The 27,163-nt window shown below is 36.7% G+C and overlaps 1 protein-coding gene across 6 annotated transcripts in view; it reads right to left on the bottom strand.

Moving 5' to 3' along the window:
• The window catches only part of CACNA2D1 (calcium voltage-gated channel auxiliary subunit alpha2delta 1), a 512,068-nt gene that overhangs the window by 391,867 nt on the left and 93,038 nt on the right, over window positions 1-27,163 (bottom strand). For all 6 annotated transcript variants that reach the window (XM_082661685.1, XM_082661687.1, XM_082661688.1 and 3 more), the window contains one exon: window positions 7,247-7,363. In XM_082661685.1, coding sequence (XP_082517811.1) covers window positions 7,247-7,363 — 117 coding nt within the window. The remainder of the gene's footprint in view (window positions 1-7,246; window positions 7,364-27,163) is intronic.

Genomic DNA, 27,163 nt, shown 5'->3' with positions numbered 1-27,163 from the left:
GCCAAGGGTTACCCAGTGAGATAAACATAGAAATAACAGAACGGGATTTCTGGAAATCTCCTGAGCTACCTACAGCCAGGTTTCTTGTTTTCAGAGAAAATAAACCGGCAATCTGTTTTAATCACTCTTTACTTGGCTGGTATTAATCATATTTGAACACAACTTCAAGACTACAGGTCCCATAACTTTTCCATTCACCTTTGTATATACAATTTTTATACCTAAAAACAGTCTCAGTTAATCAAATATTGAATTTCTTCAACATGGATAAGTTTATATCCTCAGAGAGCTTTTGGGCTAATGATACACACACACACGCACACACACAATTTTCAGATAGCTTGTTCAACCTCACTTCTAGAACAGGAGGGTATTTTATATCTTCTGTTTTTTCTCAATGTTAAGAAGGCTCTTGATTTATTTATCAGTCATTTCAGTTATCCAAAGTACACTCTTCACTTTTTCTTACTTTGCTCTCCAAATCACTCCCATGGCGCCTTCACTCTTTGCATAAATATCAACTTGTACTTTACCAAGAGAAAATTGGTCACCTAGTGCAACTCTCAAACTTTCTCTATCTGCAAACTGAATTGTCTCTATTCATATTTAATATCCCTTTTGTCTCAAGTGAAAGATACCACCATCTTTTCAAAGATAAACTGCATGACTCTGATCTTCTCTGTGTCTGTTTTTTTGAGAATCAAACTTCAACATTCAGATTTTTCTTATTTTCAAATTTCACAGATTCCTTCCCTTCTGTCTGTAAGCATACACAAATACAAGACAGTTTTAATTCTTTGCATCTCTGAAGAATTTCACATTTTTTTTCCTGGATCTCTTCATCACTTCTTTAGACCTAATTTTCAGATTTCTAGAGGTGAAGGCCAGGAGTCTACATTTTTAGCAAATTCTGTAGGCACCTTTGACACACATAAAAGATACAGAACTACTGGAAATAAGGGCTGAAGTAACACGAGAAAACAATTGGATTAAACAATAATCTAGTTTTAGGAAAACAAACCCTACTTTAATAGTTATTTAAAAACATTTGTCATCTCCGTTTCATTAACTAATCCTAAACTAAATATCAAGGTTGAATTAAGAGATGAAGTATATTACAATATTTAAAGCTTCATAATAGATGGGAGCAGTTTTAATTAAAGTTACCAGGACAACCAGAGGGAGACAGGATATACCATAATTGAAAAAGTATCACTAGAAAAAGCTGTTTATGATAACCTTGATCCTGTTTCCTTTGAGCAAAATGTCTAGAGACCTCCATTTATTCAGCAGGTCCCCTTGGCTGGGCTGGTTGGTGAATAATGAGACCATTGGTTTCATTCACCTCCATCGTTCTGGAGGCACCACTGGAGGCTGCACTGTTTTATTGAAAAGCTTTCTCCTATAAACTGTTCATTAACTCTTTTTCAGCCTAGTTCAGGCTACAATAAATGTTAACAACAATGTTAAATCATTTTTTCTTCTTTGCTTCCAAACATTGCTTTGAGATCATTTAAAAATAATTCAACAATATTAGCAGGATAATCATCATACTGAGCCAGTTTCTAACACACAGAAGAAGCAAGTGTCAGAAAAATAGTCATTTACAGATCTAGCTTTGAAATAAAGAGCTGAAATTACCAGTGTTGGCTTAGAGGGAAAAAAAGAAAATAGATTTGGAAACAGAAGTCCTAAAATTGAATTCCACCACTACCTCAGATATTATCTATAGTCTTCAGCAAGAACCTTGGTCCCCTCTGAATTTTCCTAAGTTACAAAACAGGAGTAAATACATTTTTTTAACGTGCCTACGTCATAGATTTCTGGAAGAGCCTAATGTATATGAATCATCAGAATCATAACGTTTTTGTACAGTCACAAAAACAAAACAAAGCCAAATAAACAACTATTTGAGTGCAAACTCTGTTCTGCTAGCAAAGGCATGGTTTTAGTGCAAAGGCAAGTGATTTTTTTTTTTTAATCAATTTCTCTTTCAGCTCTTCCGAAGGCTGGTTTGATGGAGCAGATCAAAGACCATGGCACAAAATGAATGTGAATAAAAAGTCAAAATAAATGCTGAAACTGAAAAAGAAAATATTGGTCAAAGTAGTCTAAACATATAACTAACACAAGGTAAGCATAAAGCAATGAAATAAGTGGTATTTTAGTTTTTAATCAACAGGCTATAAAAGACAGAATTAAAATTTTAATGTCCAAATACATAAAAACTGTGTACATGCATGCACAAAAAAATTATTGCAGATACTGAAGAGTAATCATTCTACTAAAAAAAAAAATCTCTAGTTCATCTTCTTTTTAAAAAAGCTGAATTATTAAACATAAACTGTTAGGTAATTTATTTAGTACATATGTAAGAAAAAACAGTTCTATTTACTTCTCTTTCATAGATTTTATATCTATAATATATTTTCAAAGGTATCTTAGTTTGAGAACCTTGATGCTAAAGAACAGTAACAGTTTTAAGTCTTCACATTCAAATAAAAATGAAATTTTTTTCAATACCGTATATTTTATTTCACTGAATCATTTTTTGAAAGTGCTTCATTGATATAGGATTCACTGACAAATTCATAGCCTTCCAGAATATTCTATCAGCTGCCACATCCAATTCTTAATCAGTCTGAATGAACAGTAGTTTACAGCATACTACTTAGCCTTTGTTTCTTCTTAGTTATGATTATACACTTCTTTAGACCGAAGGATATATTTGTGTAATAGGTAAGAATGAGAACTTAAAGTTGGACATACCTGAATTTGAATCCTCTTACATTCTTACTACTCAAAATATAGTCTTTGTATCAGGACCATCACCTGGGAGCTTATTAGAAATGCAGTATTTCGACCAGATCTACTGAATAGAAATCTGCATTCTAACAAGAACCACGGGTGAACCAAATGCACATTAAAGTTTGAGAAACACTGGCCTACCTTGCTTGTTAAATACATTTCCTTGGGCAAGTTAAAGGAATCCCCAAAGACCCAGCTTCCTCATTGAAAAATGAGACTAATAATGGTGTCTAGAGCACAGCATTATTGTGAGAAATAATCAGATAATGCTACTTGGTAAACACTCAGTAAGATCTAACTGGCATTAAATTTTATCATCTACCTCAAATTTGTATATTCAAGATATTTTCCAATATATTTATTTATGTAATTACATTGGTACCCCACCCAGATAAATTAAAGCTCCTTTAATCCAGAAGTCTGTCTGAGTATAAGCCTCCAACAAAGTAGAAGTAAATTAATAGTGCCATCTTGCATTCATTTACAATACAATGCAGCACCTGTTTTTCAATTAGACTCAAAATATTCCTCTTCCAAATAATGTATTTTATTTTCATAGAATCAAAAAAGTTAAATAAAGAATCTAGTTTGAAAACAAACATGAATCCTTCTCCCTCACATAAAATCTAACTAATTCTACATTTAATTAGTCATTGTGTATTCTGCCATCATGTGCTTAAGATAGTCACTGATCGCACAGGACTCAAATAACGCACCAGATGTCTAGACCTTCAATTCCAAATGATAAAAAGGAAAGTCTCATTAGGCTCCCATTTTAATCCATTTAAGGCAAGATACATCCTACTTCATTCTATGACCTTTTTCAAAGGACTGTGATGTCCAGATTACCTGCTTCCTACATCTGGAGAAAAAATGTAAGCTGATAAAAATCAATACAAATGGAATCATTTTCAGTTGTCATTAGTGAATATTAATCACGTAAGTAGAAAGCACCTAATTTCTATTAGATAAACTTTTAATGAAAACATATTTACATCCATAAATGATGCTTTAAAAGGGTATTCACATATCCATAATTGAAGATAATAATGCTTTGAATCTTCCAGTCATGAAAGTTTACCTTACCATTTATACATTTCTTAAAAATTGTTTCATAGAAGGCCTTAATAGACTTTTCTCCAAAGAAGACGTACAGATGGCCAGCAGGCACATGAAAAAATGCTCAGTATCACTAATTATTAGAGAAATGCAAATCAAAACTACAATGAGGAACCATCTCACACCAATCAAAATGGCCACCATTAAAAAGTCTGCAAGTAACAAATGCTGGAGAGGGTGTGGAGAAAAGGGAACCCTCCTACACTGTTGGTGGGAGTATAAGTTGGTGTAGCCACTATGGAAAACAGTATGGAGGTTCATCAGAAAACTCAAAACAGAGTTACCATATGATCCAGCAATCCCACTCCTGGGCATATACCCAGACAAAACTATAATTCAAAAAGATACAGGCACCCCTCTGTTCATAGCAGCACTATTCACAATAGCCAAGACATGGAAACAACCTAAAAGTCCACTGACAGATGAAGAAGACGTGGTACACATATACAATGGAATACTACTCAGCCATAAAAAGGAACAAAATAATGCCAAATGCAGCGACAAAGATGCAACTAAAGATTATCATACTAAGTGAAGTAAAGTCAGAAAGAGAAATACAAATACCATATGATATCACTTACATGTGGAATCTAAAATATGGCATAAATGAACCTATCTACAAAACAGAAACAGACTCACAGACATAGACAACAGACCTATGGTTGCCAAGGGGCAGGAGGGAAGGGAGTTAGTAGAGGCAAACTATTACATTTAGAATGGATAAACAACAAGGACCTACTGTAGAGCACAGGGAACTATACCCAGTTGGCTGGGATAAACCGTAATGGAAAAGAATACTCAAAAAAGGGTATATATGTGTATAACTGAGCCACTCTGCTGTACAGCAGAAATTAGCACAACACTGTAAATCAACTATACATCAATTAAAAAGAAATTAAGTGTTTCAACTTCTGGCAATATGGCATACCAAATATTCCAAAGGCCCCTCCTATTTCAACAAGATCCTGGATACTTTAAGAAACATAAAAATGTATAAGGGCCAAAAAAACACAAGGACAATTTCTGAGTGCCAAGATATATATATATAATACATTAATCTAAAAATCTGAGCTGTAAGTGATAAGTAAACAGGGAATTCAGAGTTATCCTGGAACAAACACCTGTAACAGTGCTGAGATCTGTAGAATAAGAGGCGCTAAACTTCAGCTCCAGCATTACCTCTAACAAAAGATGCATACGAACTTTATGAAGAAATTTTTAAACTTTATTAAATGGTATTAAAGTAGCTAAGTGGAAAGAATATCATGTTTATCAATAGAAAGACAAACTATCATAATGATATCAATTCTTCCAAATTTGGTCTGAGTCAACGCAATACCATTCAAAATCCCAGTAAAGATTTTTTTGCATAATAGCATGCTGAATCTAAAATTTAGGTACAGTATGAAGGTTCAAGAACACTCAAGATCCTTTTGAAGAGGAACATGGTGAGAAGGTGTGTCTACCAGCTTGATAAATGGGCTTCACTGGGGGAAGGTAAACTATTTAATAAATGGCCCCAGGAAGACTGATTAGAAAAAAATTTAATTTGTATTGCAACTTATAACTATATACTAAGGTTTCCCTGGTGGCTCAGTGGTTAAGAATCTGCCTGCCAATGCAGGGGACATGGGTTCGAGGCCTGGTCCAGGAAGATCTCACATGCCCTGGAGCAACTAAACCCATGCACCACAACTACTGAGCCTGCGCTCTAGAGCCTGTGAGCCACAACTACTGAGCCCGTGTGCCACAACTACTGAAGCCCACGCACCCTAGAACCCATGCTCCACAACAAGAGAAGCCACCACAATGAGAAGCCCACGCACCACAACAGAGTAGCCCCCACTTGCCGTAACTAGAGAAAGCCGCGCATAGCAAGGAAGAACCAAAGCCGCCAAAAATAAATAAATAAATTTATAAAATTATTTTTAAAAACTATGTACTAATATTAGCTACAGGTGGGTTAAATAAATCTGAAAGAAATGGAACCTTTTAGAATACTTAAAAAATATTTATAACCTCAGGGTAGGGAAGCCTTTCTTAAACAAAACACACCCCAAAATACTAATAATTTTTTTAAAGTTGACTTTGCATCAAAATTGAGAACTTACTTTATCAAAATATACCATAAAGACAATGAAAAGCCAAGTCACAAACTGGAAAAAGATATTTGCATCACATGTAACTTAAATAAATTACCATCAAGAATAGATAACTTACAAATCAATTTAAACAATTAAAATGTGCAAAAGGTATGAAAAGATATGTCACTGATAAGGAAACAAGAATGGTCAGTGAATATAAAACAAGATGTCCACCTCATTAGTAATAAGCAGAGGTACCATTTGGTACCCATTTGGTTACCTATAATTAAGAAGTCTGATATTGCCACTTATCGGCCAGAATATGGACCAGTGCGGACTCAAATACTGCTAGTGGAGGTCTAAATTGATGCAACTATTTGGGAAAATCATTGTCATACTTGTATAAAGGTGATTTTGTGAATACCGTACAGTCAGGTAATTCTACTGTCACGTACTGACCCTACAGAAATTCTTGCACATGTGCACCAGGAGACTTGTTCCAAGAAAATGTAGCCACCCTGTTCATGGTAGCACCTATTTGGAAACAATCCAAATAATAATTTACCAGCAGAGAATAAATGAATAAATTAAGATAGATCCTCAGAAAATAGTATTTTACCATGAATAAAAATGAATAAAACTAAGCACAAACATCTAGATAAATCATGCAAACATAATGTTGACAGAAGAATGCAAGTGGCTGATGACTACATATAGCATAATGTGACTTTAATAAAGCTGATAAACAAGCAAGCTAACACATGTTTAGCCAAACATTTACGTGAGGTACAGCTACTTTTAGAGAGCCAAGAAATGAGTAATGAAATGTCTAGCGTATTGGCTACCCCTGGCAGGGAGGCAGGGTGAGGAGACAGTAAAGTACTACAAAGGCAGCTTTAAGGATGCTGGCCATATTCATGGGTTTTACATTGTATGATCTATTTAAACATGACTATTATGCATCATAACCTACATATGTATAAAAAGATGTATGTACCAATTAAATTACGGTTTCTCTGTATTTAAATCACCTTATATAAGAAAATAAACTAATAATTAGATATAAGCTAACTCATTATTTGGTGTTCACAGTTCATCTTTTATGAACATATCACTGAACACAGTTTCTCAGGAAAGGAAAGCATACTAAAGAAAACCTCCAAATAAAACATGAAAGATAAATAATAAATGAGTAATGGAAAATAATAAAATGAGCAGATACAATTTAAACTCACCACCAGGGCTTTGGATCTGTTGCTCAGAAGTTTCTCAATATCCCTGGCTGCAATTTCCACCAGCTGGCGTGCGTTATTTGGTTCCACGGTATACAAATCTTGGTATTTCTCATAAATCTGTATGAAGGGAAAATAAAATTAATAAGAACAATAATTGCTTATTTGGCTCCTAAATGCTCATTAGAATATATTTAAAACCATAAACAACTGATTTGAAAGGCAACCCCTTTCCTTTCTTCATCTTGATCTTTTCTGAGTTTAGGTGTGTCCGAAATATATATATAAATATCAATTTGCTGTAAGACCACAACCTCACCAAAATAGTGTGTCATGTTAACAGGTTGTAAAACATCTTGTACCACAGTGGTTTGTGTATGCAATTTTGTGACCTGAAGTTGTACCCCCAACCTCAAAACCTGGTATTAACTGCCTTCAGCACTTTAAAGAAAGAGGGAGGCCATTCTAGAAAACAGAAGAATTAAGCACAGGAGGTCAAACCTGGAGGATGTGTGCAGTGAACAAAGGTTGGGGGAAGGGGAATGCGACTGTGATGAGGGAGACTTGCACTTTTTCCCTCGCTGCAATCACTGAGGCTAAAAACTATGCTGCTAAGCTTTATGACCAGAAAGAGAGACATGGAGAATGAAACCCCTCCCCTGCTCAGGTTCATCCTGGTGACCCAGGGAGCTTCATTTCACAGAGAAGAGGAAGGTCACTGAGCTCTACATTAAAGTTTCGTTAAAGCTGTAATAGTATAAACATTTTTATTATGAAATTGAAATTTTTTTTAATTCACCAAATAAAACTATACTGAAAGTAAGCTAGACAGCAATAGGAAAACAACTACTTTTCTGGCTCACATCAGTGTTTATGGAAGGAATTCCCCAGAGTGGCAATAAGATGCACCTGGTTTACCGAGCTTGTACTCTCCTAGCAAGAGAGGAAGTATTAAAGAAAGGAGAGAGAAAAAAAAAAAACAGTGACTGTGTTTGTGACTGGAGGGCTGAGCTGAGAAGGAAATCCCTTATGCATCCAACAGATGGGCTGCACATGCATGACTAAACCATCTTTGAAAGCCAGGGACTGGCAGGTTTCTACAGTCTCATGAGAAGTGAAACCAGGCACAAGTAGGAACCAGTTCAACCCTGCTTTTTACTGGCATAACGCCAGCATTCTGTGTTACTACCAACAGGTTCTACAGCCTGTTCCCAGCTGAGCATGGATGCTGCTGGTGAACACTGGCTTCAAAAGTTCACAAAGGGCTTCCGTGGTGGCGCAGTGGTTGAGAGTCCGCCTGTCGATGCAGGGGACACGGGTTCGTGCCCCGGTCCGGGAAGATCCCACATGCCGCGGACCGTCTGGGCCCGTGAGCCATAGCCGCTGAGCCTGCGCGTCCGGAGCCTGTGCTCCGCAATGGGAGAGGCCACAACAATGAGAGACCAGCGTACCGCAAAAAAAAAAAAAAAAAAAAAAAAAGTTCACAAATACATATGCTAATATTTATTTTTTTAAGTATTCTGGTTTTACATGAAGTTATACATTTTTATTTAAGTGATTAAAACATACCAATATTTTAATTAATAAATTAAAAACAATTAACTATAATTAAATTAATAAACTAATCAATAGTTTAAGATTTCAAACTCTTACTGCTAAAATTATCCTTTTCAAACCGTGAGGCTTTTCTCACATTTGTTTGAATTTTGACCTTGTAGGTTTTCATTCCAATTATTCAAGGCACGATAACTTAGCCATATAAAATACCTATATTTAGTTTCATTCACCATTCCTGCATATTACTGGATTGCCTCTGCTTTCTTCTACTGATGAGTAGATTATTGAGTCCTATTTTTAAAGACCCAGGTTATCCATGAAGTACTCCCTCCAACCCAAGGCTGCCTCTTTCATTTCAGCCTAAAATGCCATCCAGGAACATGTACTCCTGAATAGATTAATTGATTTTGGAGTACAAACAGATAAACCTCAACATCACTTTAACTGATCCAGGATATTTAGCTCTTTGCAGCAAAACAGATATAGCTAATTGGTGTGAAAGGCAGTTGTGCTTTGTACCATTAATATCTTGTCCATTTCTGTCTGAAGTCTAACCTCCTTCCTGTGGTATAGGAACTCAAATAGAATTGAGAGTTGGTAAAGATTAGTTCAGGACACACAATCTCTACTTCGCATTATATACTACAGTTAATGGCATGTATTAGTCATTATCTATGTATGCCAGACACATTACAGGTGCTATAAAGACTGAATGAATTATAAATCAGAAGAAACAATTTTAGTTCACGTATATGTATTTTTCTCAAATAGATACAGAATATTCTCACAAGTTCTGTTTATACTGTAATTTTTAAATGCATAGAAAATAAAAAATAAGGTCTAGGTTGCAAATAAACTATAATAAATAAAGGAAAGGAAGCTTAAGCCTAGATCCCCAATGTAAATATCCTACCGTTTACTTTTTTATGTATAAAACCACATTTGAAATGTTTCCTTTGTAATAAAAATGAATTAGAACCATATAACTGCCCCCACCAAAAGAACTGGACCTTGCTTCTGGTTTCAAAGAATGCAGTATTCTTTATTGTTGCATGAGATACTGTGAAGGCTCTCAAAAAGTCTCCTGGTGTATGTTCAGTAAACAATTTTCAGAGTAGAAGGTTTCACGTGGATGTTTAAGATGATATATTTCCATAATTTACAGATATTTATAATTCTTTCCACCACTAAAATAAACCACATTTCTCCAATATTTAACATGTTAACATATGAATATTTTAAAGAGCCTAAAGTATCTTTTCTTTTCCTCTTCCTAGCTTTTTTTCCTTTTTTAAAAATTAATTATCTGCTTTACCATTTTACCCTATGTTTTTCCTGCAAGAAAAAGAGCATGGTGGAAATAATATGAGTTTCTGGCACCAGATAGAGCTCAATTCAAATCACATGTCAACTACACGCTATGTGACACTGGCTTCCATTTCTTCTACTAGAAAGAACGCAGCACATAAAGAGAATTCAAGACAGGATCTTTTTCCTCCTGACTGTATATTAATATGCTTTAATTTTTTGTATAGTTCAAACATTCTCACTGCCACCCTTGACACTAGTTTTGACAAAAAGAATACCTGTTGCTTGTACATTCCTTCTTTCCTACAATCTTAGTTAACTGGCTTTAATGTTCTTTCACTACTAAATTCACAGGCCAAGTTGTGCTGTGATGAAAACAGAGACTATGGTTTCCCTACCCTTTTCACTGAAAACTTCTTTCTAAGTCTCTTTGCTCTAAATAAGTCCATGGTTTTTTCAGAATAATACATTTAAAAATTACTTCATATGTAATATCTAAAAAGTGACAGCACTCATTGATATAATCGCTTAGTAAACATACCTAAAGAAATGTTTCAGAAGTCTTAATACTTAGTATTACACCATGGAATTATGCCATGAAATAATACCAATACCCCAGAGGTGTTTACTAAAAGCTAGATAGGCTTCCAAGTTTTGGATGACCTAGACGATTATATTAGCAATCACATTCAGGCAGCTACTCTGAGGTGTTTCACATACATCATTTAGTCACTTTAAGAAATCTAAAAAATATCTTTAATTAACCAATTGTATTAGTGAGAACAGTAGGTTTCAGGCTTTGGAATACCAGAGTGGAGGGAGTTTAAATCCCATTTCACATCATTCAGGAGCAAACCACTGCCTAGAGCAGCAGGCCACATGATCATGTGTCATGTTTAGGTAAAGGGAGTCTGCAGTGCCACTGTAGGCCCAGGACCTTCCTTGGCTTCAGCAGGATGTAAAGAAATAGGAAAGCCCTTTAGGATGAACAAGAAAGGTAGCTGAGAATTAAGGATCAGTATGTCTGCTAGGAGACCGTCTCAGTGCAGGTTCAGGGGGATCCTAATGCAGAGACAGAGATGGACAGTGGGAAGCAGAGGTCCAGCTGAAGGACGATGGTGACAATCAATCATCCAGAGCTGAAGCACCCTACACAGGCTGGAGAGACTGGCCGAGCTCTTAGCAGCAATTACATTAATAACCATATCGAGAGAACAGAAGAGAGCAAATACACCAGATATCTTACCACATAAGTTTCCCCTTACACCCAGATGCCCAGGAGAAAAGTTAAGAAAATCAGAGAATACTGAAAGAGAGTTGAAACTTAGAATTTACTGAATACATAATTGGCCACAAGAGGCTGTTTTAAACTGAAAGAGACTAACCTTGAAATGCTGAGACTAATTTTTTTCCCCTCCTGGGAGAGAGAATGGCAGCCCATGGTAAGTTAAGTTCCCTAAAGAGAAACAAAGTCAAATTTCTGCATATTAAACTTTAAATATGAAAATTTTGACAGCCCCTTCCCTCAGTGCTTTTACATTTACTTTCCTCCAATGGAACTTGTCCTGGACAAGCCAGCAAGACCTCTGCCATCTTTCTGAAGGGCATTTCTCCTTGGACAGTCCCTGATGAAACAGGAGTTTCCTTACAAATGGGTAGCAATATTCTAATGTAAGACCTTGCCCTTGGCCCCTACCTAATTGCATCAGGGCACATCAGACCTTGAAGCAGCTAATTTCTGAATTAATGGCCTGTGAGGAGTCAGGTACAAAGGATCCATATAAACAAGGATAATATACTGAACCAATCAGATTCTCTCACCATAGGATGACAAGTTGGATGGATCAAGGGCAGAAGCAGCAACAAAAGTGAAAAGAGGAAAGGAGGAAAACAGTCTTCAGATACTATTGAGTGACATAAGTGATGGCTGTGGTAGGTAGAATAGTGACCTTCCAAAGATACTCACATCCTAATCTCTAGAACCTGTGACTATGTTGTTACATGGCAAAGGGGAATTAAGTTTGCAGAAGTTTTGCTAATCAGCTGCACTTAAAGAGATTATCCTGTATTGTCCTGGTGAGTACAATGTAATCACAAAAGTCCTAAAAATGGAAGAGGAAAATGTAACCATGCAAGAGAAAACCAGAGAGATGGCAACGTGAGAAGAAATCAGCCTGTGTTGCTGGCTTTCAAGAGGGAGGGAAGGGGCCATGAGTCAAGGAAAGGACTTCTGATCTATAGCATTGTAACATAATAAATCTGTGTTATGCCAATAAATATATAGTAATTTGTCACACTAACAAGAGAAAACTAACACAGTGAGTTAGCTGTGAAGAGCCCCCAGCTGAGAGGCAAACAATACTCAGCCTTTGGGGCTGCCTTAGCTCTAGACTTCCCTCCCACTGGCCAAACTATCTTCTAAATGCCTTTAATTCTTGCTGAAACCCAGGCTCTCCCGAGTTCCCTTAAATGTACTACCTTTATTTTTCTTTTACGGGTAGTTCTATGATACACTCTCCAAGTGATTCACTCTGCCAAAAACTAAAAATGCTAAGAAGCATTTTTGTAAGTTGTGATTAACATTATTTATTACTACTTTGCATGTCCATTTCATTAGTCACCAGATTCACTTCACTGAAATGAAAAATGAGCTCTATCGTGAGAAATGCACAATTTCCGTTAGACTTTATGATATAATGAAATTATCTCAGGACTCCCATTATAACCTTCATAATTGTATAGGATTCTGAAAAGAAACTTTAGACAGAAGAGCTAAAAATATAAAGCATAGATGGCACACTGTACAAAAATATATATGAATTGGGTGAATAAATATGATTCCACCTCATAGTAATGAAAGGTGGGATTAAGAGAAAATGTTACAATATAACCCTCATCATCATTCTAACTTCACTATCTTTATTGGCTAAATTCATATAACTTCAATACTAATGCAGGCAGGAAAAGAGATTCACTGTCTCCTCAACTGCTTTAGATATTCACAAAATCAGTTTTACTTTTAGTTGAACTTTGCAATGTGAGATGATTTGGTGTTTTTTTTTTTCTTTATTAAGTGTTCCATGGGCTTTTGAAATACATGTTCCCTAGCAACTTAGAAAGTCTTGTTTCTAAAAGATGCATTAACACAAAAGTATGATATAATTTTCTTTCTTGGTCACTTTCAAGGATGAAAGTTCCCTTAAGAAATTTTACGATTCAAAAGTAAAGTCTTTCTTTTAATTTATCATAAATCTCATCATCATCTAAGCTGGCCAACACAGAGAGATGTTGAGATATGGGAAGACTCCTTTATCTAAGGTAAAGAGTAACTAGTGACACTAAATCTGAATTGATATTGGAATATATTTTACCAAAAAAAAAAAAAAAAAAAACCTACCTTCCTCCTTTGAAAATTAGCTGAATTTTAAAAAGTGAACTTTGCCATAAAAAATATGCAGTATTTCCTAGTTAACCCCTAAGCTCTTCAAACTCTCTCTTCTTCCCCTTTGATTAAAAAAGTGAATAACGCACTCTCTTAAACAAAAGTCAAGTTTTAAAATGCATTAGTTCTATTATACTGTCAGTTACGTCAGCTAACACAGTGGGTAAAAAAGGAATGCCAACACCAACTGCTGAAATATATTAATCCAATACAGTTTGCGTAAATTTATGAAGATATAAGCACTCATCTCATAAGATGAAAAGCATTATATTAATATCATTAAAAGAATCAAATTTGGGCTTCCCTGGTGCTGCAGTGGTTGAGAGTCCGCCTGCCGATGCAGGGGACACGGGTTCGTGCCCTGGTCCGGGAAGATCCCCCATGCCGCGGAGCGGCTGGGCCCATGAGCCACGGCCGCTGAGCCTGCGCATCCGGAGCCTGTGCTCCGCAACGGGGGAGGCCACAACAGTGAGAGGCCCGCGTACCGCAAAAAAAAAAAAAAAAAAGAATCAAATTTGATAGTCTACAGCTTCATTTTAGGTAAATTACAGCCCCCCTCCTTTTTTTTCTTTTCCCAATAACCTAGGTTTTTTTTTGGTTTTTTTTTTAAATTGGGGTATACTTGCTTTACAACGTTGTGTTAGTTTCTGCTGTACAATGAAGTGAATCAGCTACACATACACATACATCCCCTCCCTCTTGGACCTCCCTCCCCCACCATACTACCTTTGAAATTTTTATGGCTTCAGATTTCTATTTTGCTACCTTTAAGCATATGCAAAGATCATCTAACATATAAGTATCATGTTTATTATGTATTTCCTACTTCTCTTAACCACAATGTTAGTGTCAAGAGGACAGAGGCTTTTGCCCATTTCGTTCACTGGTACAGTCCAGCACAGAGTATAGTGCCTGGCATACAGTGAGCACTCAGTAAATACTGATGGCATGAACGACTGAATGGACAGTGACACTGGTACTATGTCAGGCTTTTCTAGGAATGTGAATGCTTACTTTAACGAGGGCTTCCTTGTATTTTAAAATCAGTATCTATTCTGAACCAAAAACAAACGAGGCTATGTAAGGACCTATGCAGTTACATAGTGAAATAAAAACACAACACCTAAATGACAATTAGATTCTAATAATAAATACACAAAATAAGGTAATGATCAATATGAGGAAGAGTATTAGAGGTATAGAAAATTGTGCTGTCAGAATTCAGAGGAAATTAAATCACATGGGTTATGATAGTCCAAAACATGGTGAAAGATGGTATTACAGCCACGCTTCAAATGAAATGTGCATTAATAAGGAGAGAAAGAAATCTGAATGTGTGCGATACAAGGAATTATTGGACAATATTGAAAAGCAGGGCTTCCCTGGTGGCGCAGTGGTTGAGGGTCTGCCTGCTAATGCAGGGGACACGGGTTCGAGCCCTGGTCTGGGAGGATCCCACATGCCGCGGAGCAACTGGGCCCGTGTGCCGCGGCTACTGAGCCTGCGCGCCCGGAGCTTGTGCTCCGCAACGGGGGAGGCCGTGATAGTGGGAGGCCCGTGCACCGCGATGAAGAGTGGCCCCCACTTGCCACAACTAGAGAAAGCCCTCGCACAGAAACGAAGACCGAACACAGCAAAAATAAATAAATAAATTACTAAACTCCTACCCCCAACATCTTCTTTAAAATATATATATATATATATATATAGAAAAGCAAACTGAGATACTATTATGAAGAGCTATAAAATTCAGGGTATTGGTTTGTATTTTACTATAGAGTCAACGCCAAGCTGTTTTAGACTGACTCTTACCTCAGAACTTCCAGTGCCTACTACAGCAATTAGTACATAGGAAGAATTCAAACTATAACATAGGCTTGTTTACTACAAACATGATCTGAATACACACACACACACACACACATATACATATATATGTACACATGTACACACGTAATTATGTACATATATGCAAATACGCATAAATGCACACATGCATATACAATATGTCTTGTTCTCAGATTTACAGTGCATGCTTTTCCTGTGATAGCTACATTAAACAGGCATTCTAACATCAAACGCAAGAGTTTGATAACACCTTCCCTACTTCTATTCATTCTGTTTGATATGATATAGCTTCTTAGCTGGGACAGCATCATGTTTCAAATGGGACATTATCTTGAGGATTATTTAGGAAGAATTAAGTCAGAATTGACGACCCTTCCACAGCATATACTGCTACTTGCCCTAGTTCCTAGTAACAAGAATTTGACGGTGACACTTTTGAGCAACATATTAAAAATGTAAGAAGGAACAGAACAAGTGACAACCATAAACATGCCTCTTCACTTTCTCCATATTACACATAGGAACACGTGATTATTTTTAACCAAAACTACAAGTGAAATACTAGGGGTCATTGCTGGAATAGGGAAAATAACTCTAACAAAGACTAAGGTGAGCATGAAAAAGATTCACATCAAGAATTCTTCAGGTTTTAGGTTGGAGACATCTCACACATATGGTAAGTTTTAAGAGTCTCTTAGAATACTCAGAATTAAAACAAAAAATATAAAGAAAATTAAGATATGTATAAAAGCTACCTATTTGGTTTTTTGTTTGTCTTTAATTCCACAAGTAACTTATTAAACTATCTTGTTTCCCTTTGAATATCTGGAGCTGTATATGAATTATATATGTATTTTGACCAGAAAATTCATATGCAATTAAAAGTAAAAGAGATCATACCAGATTTTATTAAAATTAAATTTAAAAATAATTAACCATAAGCTGAGTGAGTGGCTTGTTTAATGTCCTTAACCCCAAACGACCTAAATTCATTTCACTGCCAACAAAAGAATTTTAAAAAGCAGCAGTTCAATTTGCCCTTAACCATCATACCTTATTAACAAATGGCTTTTCTAAAGTAACATTGCTAGCTATCAACGCTGAGATCCAATTTTTTACAACTTTGTATTCATTTAAAGAATTTCAGACATTTATTCTTACCTCAAATTCTTCCGTTTTTCTAGAGCAGTTTTGCAACCTCAGCACTATGGACATTTTCACCAGATAATTCTTTGTTCTGGGGTGACATCCTGTGCACTATGAGATGTTTAGCAGCATCCTCAGCATCTAGACACTAGATGCCAGGAGCACTCACCCCCTCTCCCTCCAGTTGTGACAATCACAAATGTTCCCAAGTATTGACAAATGTCTCCTCAGACTGCCCTCAGCTGAGAATCACTGCTCTAGACATAAAGACATTAATGATGTCTTCAGGAAAAAAAAAGCAGCAGCTCTATGTTGCATATTGAGAGTGCGCAGTAGCAAATAATGAATGGTCTTTTATGCCATTCATCTTCATTCTAGAGAAGAAGCCAACACTTGGCTACATCACTTATGAGTTTTTAGCTTCCCTTTCCTCTGTGCAGCTAACAGACAAGAAAAGAGCATAGCCACTACCCATCACTCTCTCTGTAATTAGTATTACCAAACCATCTGATTTCTATTTGGGGAAACAATAACCAATAATTTATCCTTCAAGTGCAAGCATAACTTAAAGTGTTAATTCTTGATTGCTAATGCAACAGATTTGTAAGGTAAAAAAAATTTTTAATAGTCTTTCAGCATTCATGTTTGGGAAACAACAGTACTTCACTTAAAAATCAGTTAATAAAATACTGAAAGTCACCCTAAGATCAGAAATCCCCTTAGAGTTTATTCCGTATCTTTGAAAATGAATGTAATTAACCACTGTCTTAAAACAATAGCTTCTTATTTAAAATCTCCAGTAGGTGGGTAAAGGGGGTCCACAGTCTCTACCGACAGTACATTCTGTAGTCAAGTAGATTTCCTTCTAAGAAAAAAAAAAAGAGTTTTTCCCCCCCAAAATAATAACAATCTCAGGTTGCTGACATAACTGTGGTAACTGATTTAGTTACAACATTTCATCATGGAGGGAATAAGGCAACTCTAAATAAAACCAGAAAATATGAAATAAAAATAAATAGCTTTATTTGAAAAGTAATTATATTACCTTTATAAAATAGTAATATTACTTTTATAAAGTAATATTACTTTTAAAAAGTAATATAAATATAAAGCTACATTTTTTTAAGTACTAAGCATTTAACTTCTGCATAGCATCTATTATTGCTCTCACATTTCTTGTTACATTCCCTTTTACCCCTGTTACATTTCTATAATGAAGGGAGAGTGTTACCATTTGCCTCAGCTGACTAGCAGGTAAAGAGAAATCTAATATCATCCAGCTACTTAACAGAACTCCCTAGAGTAGAAAAGAAGATTCCCCAACCCTGTTGTTGCCTCTGCATCTTGCTGATTCCCTAATCACAATCTCCAAGATTAATTATATTCTGCTTTACAGTATCTTCTTTTGTAAACAGATTAATAGATTAAACTATCTACCACCTAGAAAATGAATATTCTATTTACATAAAGATGGCATGACCACAATGTCAAAGTCAAAGCATCAGTCTGTTAATCCCATGAGTTACTAATGAAAAGCAATTCTTCACTTAAAACAGAAACCATTAATTACGTTATAGAAACCATTAATTATGTAAATACTAACTTAATTAAGAGCTCTGAATGCTCAATATTTAGACACATTTTATATTTACATCTTTGAGAGTATATTAAAATATGAAGGTATTGATTTCAACATAACTTTAACTTATGAAATCATAATAGTGAATCAAAATCCAGGAAATTCTATGAAAATACCTTTGAAGAATGATTCTACTTCAAAAATAAACTTCCAGGAAATATTAATCAATAAATTTCTTAAATATTTTTGCACATTCTAGCCTAACATTTTAGAAATCCAGACAATTTACTTTTAAGATGAAAGTCTTGGGAGGAGGAACCAAGATGGCGGAGTACAAGGACATGCTCTCACTCCCTCCTGTGAGAACACCAGAATCACAACTAGCTGCTGGACAATCATCGACAGGCAGACACGAGAACTCACCAGAAAAGATACCCCACATCCAAAGACAAAGGAGAAGCCACAATGAGACGGAAAGAGGGGCGCAATCACAGTCAAAATCAAATCCCATAACTGCTGGGTGGGTGACTCACAGACTGGAGAATACTTAGACCACATTAGTCCACCCACTGGAGTGAAGGTTCTGAGCCCCACGTCAGGCTTCCCGACCTGGGGGTCCGGCAACAGGAGGAGGAATTCCTAGAGAATCAGATATTGAAGCCTAGTGGGATTTGAATGAAGGACTTCGACAGGACTGGGGAAAACAGAGACTCCACTCTTGGAGGGCACACACAAAGTAGTGAGTGCATCAGGACCCAGGGGAAGGAGCAGTGACCCCAAGGGAGACTGAACCAGACCTACGTGCTAATGTTGGAGGGTCTCCTGCAGAGGTGGGGGATGGCTGTGGCTCACCGTGAGGGCAAGGACACTGGCAGCAGAGGTTCTGGAAAGTACTCCTTGGCGTGAGCCCTCCCAGAGTCTGTCATTAGCCCCAACAAAGAGCCCAGGTAGGCTCCAGTGTTGCGTTGCCTCAGGCCAAACAACTAACAGAGAAAGAACACAGCCCCACCAATTAGCAGTCAAGTGGATTGAAGTTTTACTTAGCTCTGCCCACCAGAGCAACAGTCAGCTCTACACACTACGAGTTCCTCCCATCAGGAAACTTACACAAGCCTCTTAGATAGCCTCATCCACCAGAGAGCAGACAGCGGAAGCAAGAAGAACTACAATCCTGCAGCCTGTGGAACAAACACCACATTCACAGAAAGATAGACAAGATGAAAACGCAGAGGGCTATGTACCAGATGAAGGAACAAGATAAACCCCCCAAAAAACAACTAAATGAAGTGGAGGTAGGCAACCTTCCAGAAAAAAAATTCAGAATAATGGTAGTGAAGATGATCCAGGACCTTGGAAAAACAATAGAGGCAAAGATCGAGAAGATGCAAGAAATGTTTAACAAAGACCTAGAAGAATTAAAGAACAAACAAACAGAGATGAACAATACAACAACTGAAAAGAAAACTACACTAGAAGGAATCAATAGCAGAATAACTGAGGCAGAAGAACGGATAAGTGACCTGGAAGACAGAAAGGTGGAATTCACTGCTATGGAACAGAATAAAGAAAAAAGAATGAAAAGAAATGAAGACAGCCTAAGAGACCTCTGGGACAACATTAAACACAACAACATTTGGATTATAGGGGTCCCAGAAGGAGAAGAGACAGAGAAAGGACCCGAGAAAATATTTGAAGACATTATAGTTGAAAACTTCCCTAACATGGGAAAGGAAATAGCCACCCAAGTCCAGGAAGCGCAGCGACTCCCATACAGGATAAACACAAGGAAAAACATGCCGAGACACATAGTAATCAACTTGGCAAAAATTAAAGACAAAGGAAAATTATTGAAAGCAGGAAGGGAAAAATGACAAATAACATACAAGGGAACTCCCATAAGGTTAACAGCTGATTTTTCAGCAGAAACTCTACAAGCCAGAAGGGAGTGGCATGATATACTTAAAGTGATGAAAGGGAAGAACTTACAACCAAGATTACTCTACCTGGCAAGGATCTTATTCAGATTCCATGGAGAAATCAAAAGCTTTACAGACAAGCAAAAGCTAAGAGAATTCAGAACCACCAAACCAGCTCTACAACACATTCTAAAGGAACTTCTCTAAGTGCGAAACACAAGAGAAGAAAGGGACCTACAAGAACAAACCCATAACAATAAAGAAAATGGTCCTAGGAACATACATATCAATAATAACCTTAAACGTGAAAGTATTAAATGCTGCAACCAAAAGACACCGGCTTGCTGAATGGATATAAAAACAAGACCCATATATATGCATTCTACAAGAGACCCACTTCAGACCTAGGGACACATACAGACTGAAAGTGAGGGGATGGAAAAAGATATTCCATGCAAATGAAAATCAAAAGAAAGCTGGAGTAGCAATCCTCATATCAGATAAAATAGACTTTAAAATAAAGAATGTTACAAGAGACAAGGAAGGACACTACATAATGATCATGGGATCAATCCAAGAAGAAATATAACAATTATAAATATATATGCACCATAATGATCATGGGATCAATCCAAGAAGAAATATAACAATTATAAATATATATGCACCCAACATAGGAGCACCTCAATACATAAGGTGACTGCTAACATCTCTAAAAGAGGAAATCGACAGTAACACAATAATAGTGGACAACTTCAACACCTCACTTGCACCAATGGACAGATCATCCAAAATGAAAATAAATAAGGAAACAGAAGCTTTAAATGTCACAATAGACCAGATAGATTTAATTGATATTAATAGGACATTCCATCAAAAAACAGCAGATTACACTTTCTTCTCAAGTGCGCACAAAACATTCTCCAGGACAGATCACATCCTGGGTTACAAATCAAGCCTCAGTAAATTTAAGCAAATTGAAATTATATGAATCTTTTCTGACCACAGCGCTATGAGATTAGAAATCAGTTACAGGGGGAAAAAACGTAAAAAACACAAACACATGGAAGCTAAACAATACGTTACTAAATAACAAAGAGATCCCTGAAGAAATCAAAGGGGAAATCAAAAAATACCTAGAGACAAATGACAATGAAAACACGACAATCCAAAACCTAAGGGATGCAACAAAAGCCGTTCTAAGAGGGAAGTTTATAGCTATACAAGCCTACCTCAAGAAACAAGAAAAATCTCAAATGAACAATCCAATCTTACACCTGAAAGAACTAGAGAAAGAAGAGCAAACAAAACCCAAAGTTATCAGAAGGAAAGAAATCATAAAGATCAGAGCAGAAATAAATGAAATAGAAACAAAGAAAACAATAGCAAAGATCAATAAAACTAAAAGCTGGTTCTTTGAGAAGATAAACAAAATTGATAAACCATTAGCCAGACTCATCATGAAAAAGAGGGAGAGGACTCAAATCCATAAAATTAGAAATGAAAAAGGAGAAGTTACAACAGACACCACAGAAATACAAAGCATCCTAAGAGACTACTACAGGAAACTCTATGCCAACAAAATGGACAACCTGGAAGAAATGGACAAATTCTTAGAAAAGCACTACCTTTCGAGACTGAACCAGGAAGAAATAGAAAATATGAACAAACCAATCACAAGTAATGAAATTGAAACTGTGATTTAAAATCTTCCAACAAACAAAAGTCCAGGACCAGACGGCTTCACAGGTGAATTCTATCAAACATTTAGAGAAAAGCTAAAAACCATCCTTCTCAAACTCTTTCAAAAAACTGCAGAGAAAGGAACACTCCCCAAACTCATTCTATGAGGCCACCATCACCCTGATAGCAAAACAGGACAAAGATACTACAAAAAAAGAAAATTACAAACCAATATCATTGATGAACATAGATGCAAAAATCCTCACAAAATACTAGCAAACAGAATCCAACAACACATTAAAAGGATCATACAGCATGATCAAGTGGGATTTATCCCAGGGATGCAAGAATTCTTCAATATACGCAAATCAATCAATGTGATACACCATATTAACAAATTGAAGAATAAAAACCATATGATCATCTCAATAGATGCAGAAAAAGCTTTTGACAAAAGTCACCACCCATTTATGATAAAAACTCTCCAGAAAGCAGGCATAGAGGGAACCTACCTGAACATAATAAAGGCCATATAAGACAAACCCAGAGCAAACATCATTCTCAATGGTGAAAAACTGAAAGCATTTCCTCTAAGATCAGGAACAAGACAAGGATGTCCACTCTCACCACTATTATTCAACATAGTTTTGAAATTCCTAGCCATGGCAATCAGAGAATAAAAAGAAATAAAAGGAAAACAGATTGGAAAGAAGAAGTAAAACTGTCACTGTTTGCAGAGGACATGATACTATACATAGAGAATCCTAAAAATGCCAACAGAAAACTACTAGAGCTAATCAATGAATTTCGTAAAGTTTCGGGATACAAAATTAATGCACAGAAATCTCTTGCATTCCTATACACTAATGATGAACAATCTGAAAGAGAAATTATGGAAACACTCCCATTTACCATTGCAACAAAAAGAATAAAATACCTAGGAATAAACCTACCTAGGGAGACAAAAGACCTGTATGCAGAAAACTATAAGACACTGATGAAAGAAATTAAAGACGATACCAACAGATGGAGAGATATACCATGTTCTTGAATTAGAAGAATCACCATTGTGAAAATGACCATATTACCCAAAGCAATTTACAGATTCAATGCAATCCCTATCAAATTACCAATGGCATTTTTTACGGAACTAGAACAAATCATCTTAAAATTTGTATGGAGACACAAAAGAGCCCGAATAGCCAAAGCAGTCTTGAGGGAAAAAAACGGAGCTGGAGGAATCAGACTCCCTGACTTCAGACTATACTGCAAAGCTACAGTAATCAAAACACTATGGTACTGGCACAAAAACAGAAACATGGATCAATGGAACAAGATAGAAAGCCCAGAGATAAACCCACGCACCTATGGTAAACTAATCTATGACAAAGGAGGCAAAGATATAAAATGGAGAAAAGACAGTCTCTTCAATAAGTGGTGCTGGGAAAACTGGACAGCTACATGTAAAAGAATGAAATTAGAACACTCCCTAACACCATACACAAAAATATACTCAGAATGGATTTGAGACCTAAATGTAAGACCAGACACTATAAAACTGTTAGAGGAAAACATAGGAAGAACACTCTTTGACATAAATCACAGCAAGATCTTTTTTGATCCACCTCCTAGAGTAATGTAAATAAAAAAATAATAAACAAATGGGACCTAATGAAACGTAAAAGCTTTTGCACAGCAAAGGAAACCATAAACAGAACGAAAAGACAACCCTCAGAATGGGAGAAAAATATTTGCCAACGAATCAACGGACAAAGAATTAATCTCCAAAATATATAAACAGCTCATGCAGCTCAATATTAAAGAAACAAACAACCCAATCCAAAAATGGGCAGAAGACCTAAATAGTCATTTCTCCAAAGAAGACATACAGATGGCCAAGAGGCACATGAAAAGCTGCTCAACATCACTAATTATTAGAGAAATGCAAATCAAAACTACAATGAGGGCTTCCCTGGTGGCGCAGTGATTGAGAGTCCACCTGCCGATGCAGGGGACGCAGGTTCGTGCCCCGGTCCGGGAGGATCCCACATGCTGCGGAGCAGCTGGGCCTGTGGGCCGTGGCCGCTGGGCCTGCGCGTCCAGAGCCTGTGCTCCTTGACGGGAGAGGCCACAGTGGTGAAAGGCCCGCGTACCACAAAAAAAAAAAAAACTACAATATGGTATAACCTCACACCAGTTAGAAAGGGCATCATCAGAAAATCTACAAACAACAAATGCTGGAGAGGGTGTGGAGAAAAGGGAACCCTCTTGCACTGTTTTTGGGAATGTAAATTGATACAGCCACTATGGAGAACAGTATGGAGGTTCCTTAAGAAACTAAAAATAGAATTACCATATGACCCAGCAATCCCACTACTGGGCATATACCCAGAGAAAACCATAATTCAAAAAGATGCATGCACCCCTATGTTCATTGCAGCACTATTTACAGTAGCCAGGTCATGGAAGCAACCTAAATGCCCATCGACAGATGAATGGATAAAGAAGTTGTGGTACATATATACAGTGGAATATTACCCAGCCATAAAAAGGAACGAAATTGAGTCATTTGTTGAGACGTGGATGGATCTAGAGACTGTCATACAAAGCAAAGTAAGTCAGAAAGAGAAAAACAAATATCGTATATTAACGCATGTATGTGGAACCTAGAAAAATGGTACAGATGAACCAGTTTGCAGGGCAGAAGTTGAGACACAGATGTAGAGAACAAACGTATGGACACCAAGGGGGGAAAGCCGCGGGGGGGGGGGGGGTGATGAATTGGGCGATTGGGACTGACATGTGTACACTGACGTGTATAAAATTGATGACTAATAAGAACCTGCTGTATAAAAAAATAAATAAAATAAAATTAAAAAATTAAAAAAACAACTAAAATAAAAAAGATGAAAGTCTTATAATAACAAGGTGACAAGCATCATTTCAACTCTCTTAGGTAACAAGAGGGATACAATAGTCTCTGTTAACAAAAAGTTTGGATTTCCCTAACATCCTTCATTATAAGAAGACACAGCACATTAAAATTGAAATAGAAGGGGAAGTATGGACCAATGTCAGATAACGTGGGTGAGATTTCAAAATCCATATATTGTTAACACTGGAAGAACAGCCATTGTACCTTACAGGGACATAAGAGGAATCTGGGAGACTTACAAAACATCAAACAAGGCTGTAAGAAACACCTGACATTATACATTGGGGGGAAAGTCACAGGAAAGAAAATGTAGCCTGTAATTTGTGTGATGTCCAAAGGCTGCAAATGTCTCTGCATTCAGCCATGGGGAGCAGAAGATACAGAGCAAGTTAGGCCTTTCCTGTCCCTGGGCCTCAGGGCTACGACGAGGGTAAGGCAAGTGAGGTAGCGAGAGCACAAAATTTTAGGAGCCCCTAACTCACTCTAAGGATCGTGCAAGTTTATGACCCTCAGAACAAGTGCACCTCCTTAAATTCTTCACCTTCAGTGTATCATGTGCCTCACCTCAGTCCAGGTTCTGCTAGTCCCCTGTCCCCACCTGTCCCCTGCCAGGAATAAGAGACCTATTTGGAATGAGGAGAAACTCTACCTCTTCCCAAAATACGGTCTTCACATCTGCTTCCTAATACCAAATATGTTCTGCTCCAGGGCTCAAAGAGTAACCAAAGACTTAAATAACCAAGTGGAAATGATAACTATCAATCCCTTCCTTTTGTAATAAAAAGGAGTCTACAAGAAAGTCTTGGATTCCTGAAGGGAAAGGCGGAAGTGTGAATAAAATAGCACACAAAGGAGACAACTAACCTCCCGGACGATTGTAATTTGCTTCCACAGTTGTGGTTTGCTTTCCCCAGGGCAGAGTCAATCAAGTGCAGCAACTGAGGATTTCTGACATATTTGCAAAGTTCTATTTCCTTTTAATATAACTTTTTGCAGATTCAGCAAGGCATTTTATAGAAAAAATAAAGAGCAGTTTCTATTCATCAATTTATTTTTAGAAACCTTCTGCATAAAGCAAATTCTTATTGTTATAGAAATCATTAATTTAGAATACCTGGTCATTTAGATACTGGTTGAAATTTTGGTATAACTTTATCATGAAATAATTTATTAATGTATTAAAGGAAAAAATGGTTGCTAGTGAATGTTTTATGAACTTAACCTTGTTTCCAAGAATATTAAGACCACTTTAATTTCTAAAATGTCATCTATTTAGTAACATGATTATCATCCTCTCCACTTGCCAGCACAATAGCTAAAAAAGTTTGTGCTTGTGTGTGTGTGTGTCTCAAAATAATAAAATGCCTTCACTTTACTGAAAGAAATTGGAGAAGACATAAACAAATGGAAAAACATCCTGTGTTCATGGAACGGGAGAATTAATATTGTTAAAATGGCCATACTAACCAAAGCCATCTTTAGATTCAAGACAATTGCCATCAAAATACCAAACGCATTCTTTACAGAAGTAGAAGAAATAATCCTAAAATGTGTTTGGAACCACAAAAGACCCCAAATAGCCAAATCAATCCTGAGAACAAAGAACAAAACTGGAAGTATCACACTTGCTGCTTTCAAACTATACTACAAAGCCATGGTAATGAAAAACAGTATGGTACTGGCACAAAAATAAACACATAGACTACTGTAACAGAATAGACAGCCCAGAATTAAATCCCAGTACATACGATCAACTAATATTCAACAAGAGAGCCAACAACACCCAAGGGGGAAAGGTTAGTCTCTTCAATCAATGATGCTGGGAAAACTGAAAAAAACACATGCAGGACAGTGAAACTGGACCTCTATCTCACACCATTCACAAAAATTAACTCAAAATGGAACAAACACTTAAACTAAGACCTGATACCATAAAAATCCTAGAAAACATAGGCAAAAGGCTCACTGATATTGGTCTTGGCAATGATTCTTTGGGCACAGCGCCAAAAGCAGAAACAACAAAAGCAAAAATCATCAAATGGGCCCACATCAAATTCAAAAGCTTCTGCACAGCAACCACAAAAAAAACAATTAAAATGAAAAGGTAGCCTACAGAATGGGAGAAAAATTGGCAAACTAAATATCAGAAAGGGGTTAGTTTTTAAATATATTTTGCATATTAACACAACAATAACAAGAATAACAAAAATAATCCAATGGAAGAAAAGGGCAGAATAGAAATTTTTTCCAAAGAGGTCATCAGAATGAGCAACAGGCACATGATAAGATGCTCAACCTTACTAATCATCAGGAAAATGCAAATAAAAATCACAACAAGCTATCACCTCACACCTGTTAGAATGGCTATCATCAAGTAGACAAGAGACAACAAGTGCTGGCACATACTGGTGAAAAAGTAATCCTTACACAGTATTGCTGGGAAGTAAATTAGTCCAAAAACTATGGAAAATAATATGGAGGTTCCTCAAAAACTTAAAATTAGACC

The sequence above is a fragment of the Grampus griseus genome (assembly GCF_964374135.1).
Source record: "Grampus griseus genome assembly, chromosome: 9".
Lineage (NCBI taxonomy): Eukaryota > Metazoa > Chordata > Mammalia > Artiodactyla > Delphinidae > Grampus > Grampus griseus.
Note: the sequence above shows the minus strand (reverse complement) of the source record. Positions and strands in the feature narration are given on the sequence as shown.